The sequence below is a fragment of the Etheostoma cragini genome, chromosome 20, assembly GCF_013103735.1.
Source record: "Etheostoma cragini isolate CJK2018 chromosome 20, CSU_Ecrag_1.0, whole genome shotgun sequence".
In the NCBI taxonomy this organism is placed as follows: Eukaryota; Metazoa; Chordata; class Actinopteri; order Perciformes; family Percidae; genus Etheostoma; species Etheostoma cragini.
This window is the reverse complement of record NC_048426.1, coordinates 16,693,710-16,698,057: the sequence shown is the minus strand read 5'-3', so window position 1 is coordinate 16,698,057 and position 4,348 is coordinate 16,693,710. Positions and strand designations below refer to the sequence as shown.

The 4,348-nt window shown below is 36.2% G+C and overlaps 1 protein-coding gene across 1 annotated transcript in view; it reads right to left on the bottom strand.

Moving 5' to 3' along the window:
- The window catches only part of LOC117936146 (cytosolic 5'-nucleotidase 1A-like), an 18,365-nt gene continuing 14,017 nt past the window's right edge, over positions 1-4,348 (bottom strand). The window contains exons 4-6 of the mRNA XM_034858962.1: positions 846-968; positions 586-770; positions 1-415 (exon numbers count right to left, since the gene is read on the bottom strand). Of these exons, the coding sequence (XP_034714853.1) occupies positions 38-415; positions 586-770; positions 846-968 (686 nt within the window). The 3' untranslated portion in view covers positions 1-37. The remainder of the gene's footprint in view (positions 416-585; positions 771-845; positions 969-4,348) is intronic.

Genomic DNA, 4,348 nt, shown 5'->3' with positions numbered 1-4,348 from the left:
GACAAGCTCAGGTCTAACCCTTTAGTCTTAGTGACGCTTAGGATTCTTGGGCAGCTGAAGTAGTCTCTTTGCCATTAATCCCTTTCTTGGTAATTCTCTGAGCTATCCCATAGGGCACATGACATGCTACTGTCCCCATTTCAGCGGCCCCCTCCACGTGAAACATCTGGTCATCAAAGAAAATGTGCGGCCTAATCTTCTCAAGCATGGGGCCCTTGGGTGCCCCTGCCAAAAAGAGAGCCTCGTCGATCTCCAAACCCCATGAGCGCAAAGTTTTTAGGGCTCTGGTTCCAGAGCTGGCTGCACTGCGAGCTGTCACCAAGTAGGTCCGGATGGGGCAGTCCATGCGCTGTCCTTTGCCATAAAACCTCTTTTGCAGCTTTCCTAAAGCCTCCAGGAAACCTTTCAATGGTCCCTGCAGAAAGCAGAAAGAATACAGTAATATCACAGTCTCCATTTGGAGTCCGACAGGGGCAAGAAAGAAATGGTCAGGCAGGTTTAACACACAAAAAGAAAACAGAGTAGCCAAATTTATATGAAAGAGAAAAAGAAAATGGTAAAATTATGAGTATAAGTGTACTGTACGTGGTCCAGAGGCTTGTTCTCGTGTGCCTTCTCATGCTCAAAGAACTTGTCCAGTCCATGGGCCTTGTAAATGCGCTCAGACTCATCAGAGAAGAGGACGGCGTCACCATCAAAAGCGACACGCAGCTGAGTCTCCGACACTTCTGTTATCTTCTCTGGGGTGAACATCGTGGCTGCTGCAATACCTAACAGGCAAGTGTCAATGTATCTTATGTAGCATGTAACAGAGACACCTACTTTGCATCTTGCATAATATTTACCTTCTTCCAGCGCTTCCCGAACCTTGACTGGATCAGCAGACAGGTAAAGGTTAGTGTGGTAGGCCTTTAAGTAACCTATAGGACTGTTTCCCCCTGTCATACAGAAGCGCTCGATGAACAACTCTGCAGAGAGGAGAAATTAAAAGATCACTGTCAGTCAACTGAATGTTGTGAATGAATCGGGGGCCTAACTACTTTTTTTTTTTTTTTTTTTTTACATTCATAGGTGATATCTGTCAACATCATGTGTTGCTTTAGAAGGCAGAACAGGGAAAAGGAAGAAAGGAAAAAAAACAGATTGACCTGAAAGGCAAGAGCCTAATATTTTTCTGCTTGGCTTGACTACGTCACTAGGCGCTGGGTTTGGACTGACAAACCCCTGCTAAGAGCCAGGAACCCAGATCCACAACACCAACCACTAATCTCTGAGGTTCATATTGTGGTGTGGGGACCATGAGAAGGATCAAACCATAAATACTGTCAGTCAGACCCTGTTCATTCACAGAGAGGAAGCGTCACCAAAACTTGGAGTTGGAAACTGACTTAAAATACCTACAACTTTTTAAGTATGCATATGTATTGATATGCCTTGAGTTTACAGTCCTGTTAATAATCTCAAAAGCAATGAAAAGGGTTACCCTGCTGACTTTCAGGAAACAGACTCAGCCGGACAGATTTAATGCAGCCTTTTGACACAGTGTGCCATAAAATGCCATAGTTTAGTATGTACAGTATATATAGTATATGTCATAGTGTGTCATTCAGATCCACATTGAGAGCCTTTGGCATTGACCAAATGTGACAGACACCGGAAACTTAACAAACGGGAAACCTTTGGAATTGACAAATAGTATTGTATGTCAAAAATACATATAATTGAATCTTATACGTTTCATTAAGTCTTTAGGTCCAATGAACCAAGTGGAAGAGACAAATATGACAAGAACTTCAGCATGTCAGGTCAAATAGCTTAGGTTGAAATGCAAATAACTGGAATGCAGAAGATTAAGTCTTCAAATCCAGTAAGGGGCAATTATTTTCGAAACATACATGAAGAACACAAAACAGATGAAGAGAAAAGTTGTGTTCCCATCAATGACTGCTATCACTTTTTTGACTTTTTTCAACATACCATACTATGACTTTTTTTAGCACTTTTTTCAAAATACTATATTGTGACTTATTTACGAAAATGTTAATCTTTCTGTCAGGTCGGTTTGCTTAGGTTAATGAGAATATGGTTTAAAGACAGTAGGTTTAGTGTTCAAATCAATAATATACTATAACTTTTAACAAGTTTTTTTGACGTGCTATTAAATGACTTTTATCCACATACTATACTACAACTTTTTTTTTATAACATGTTGAAATATGTCATGGTATAATTTTTCAACTTTGTTCGACATACTGTTGTATAACGTTTTTCAACATACTATACTATGACTTTTTTTGGAAAAGACATACTATACTATGACTTATTTACAAAAACTTGATCTTTGTGTCAGGTCAGTTAGCTCAGGGTGATGAGAATTTGATTTGAAGACGGAAGAAGGTCATATGAATATGATCGGATAGGTTTAGTGTCCAAATCCTTTAGGGTGCAATTATCTTCAATGCCTACTTTCCAGGAAGGAAGGAACATGAAGACAAAAGTTGTGTTCTTGTCAGTGACTCTTGTCAGTTTTTTCAATGACGTGCTATACATTGACTTTTTTCGACATGCTACTGTGATTGTTTTATCGGTTTTTTAAACATACTACACTATGACTTTTCATCACTTGTTAAAAAATGTTTGGACATGATGTACCTACTCTTTTCAACTTTGTTCAACATACTAACTACGACTTTTTTTCAATACGACATGCTATACTTTGACTTTTTTCAACATACTATGCAATTTTTTTTTCAACTTTTTCCAACATGCTATATCAAGATTTTTCTTTTTACTTTCAATATACTATAACTTTTAGCAATTATTTTCAATCCCCACTTGCAAGGAATTAAGTTTAAAAATAGATGAAGAGAGAATGTCAGTGACTCTTTTCACTTTTTTCAACATGATATACTATGACTTTGAAATTTACTAACACTTTTTTTTAGATATACTGTGACTTTTTTGACATATTGTACTATGATTTCTTTGACATATTGTACTGTGATTTTTTTCGACATATTGTACCAAGACTTCTTTCTACATACTATACAATGACATTTTTGATTTATACCATACTGTGATTTTTTTTTTACATTTGTTTGCACGTCATGCTATACTATGACTTTTTTTTTTAAGATTATTTTTTGGGGCATTTTAGGCCTTTAATGACAGGACAGATGAAGATATGAAGGGGGAGAAAGAGTGGGAGTGACATGTAGCAAAGGGCCGCAGGCTGGATTCGAACCCGGGCCGGCTGCGTCGAGGAGTAAACCTCTATACATGGGCACCCGCTCTACCAACTGAGCTATCCGGGTGCCCTACTATGACATGCTTCTTTTTGGACAAGTATTTATGACAAACTACATGATGCCTTTTTTGAAACAAACCATGACGTTTTTAGTACTTTTTTTGACATACTATACTATGACCATTTTGTCACTTATTTACACTTGCTATACAAGGAAGTTTTTGACTTAACGTACTGGGATTTTTTTCTTTTTGTTTGACGTACAAAAAATTGGACATACTATACTACAACTTTTTCAGCATTTTTTTCGACATAATATTCTATGACTTTTTTAAACTTTTTTTTGACATACTACACTGTGACTTATTCACCAAATTTAGTCTTTGTGTCAGGTTGATTAGGTTTGGATAATGAGAATATGATAGGAAGGCAGAAGGTTTAGTTTTCAAGTCCTGTAGGGTGAAGTATTTCCAATGTCTACTTTTCAGGAAAGAAGAAAACAATCTTTTTCCGACGTACGTACATACTATAACTTTTCAAAAAGAGATGAAGAGAGAAGTTGTGTTCCTGTCAGTGACTCTTATCACTTTTTTTCAACATACTGTACTTTAATATGAAATTTTTTAGGAAATACTATACTATACTATGCCTTTTTACGACATGCACTGTTATGACTTTTTTTTAAAACTTTTTTAGGCGTACAATACTTTTGTACGCCTAAAAAATACTTTTTTTGACATACTGTATTATGACTTTTTTCAACCTAATTCAACATACTATACTATGCCTTTTTTCGACATAGTATACTTGGATTTTTTTAGCACCTTTTTCGACATACTAGACTGAATTTTTCTTCAACCTTTTTTTCGACATACTATATATGCCTTTTTTCAACATACTACACTATGACTTATTTACAAAAACGTAATCTTTGTGTCAGTGTGAAGTAAAAAACGTCACAATATAATGTGTTGACAAAAGGCATGGTATAGTATATACCATGGTATAGTATATATAGTATATACACTATTCAATGACTTTTTTCAACCTTATTCAACATACTATACTATGCATTTTTTCGACATACTGTAATATGAATTT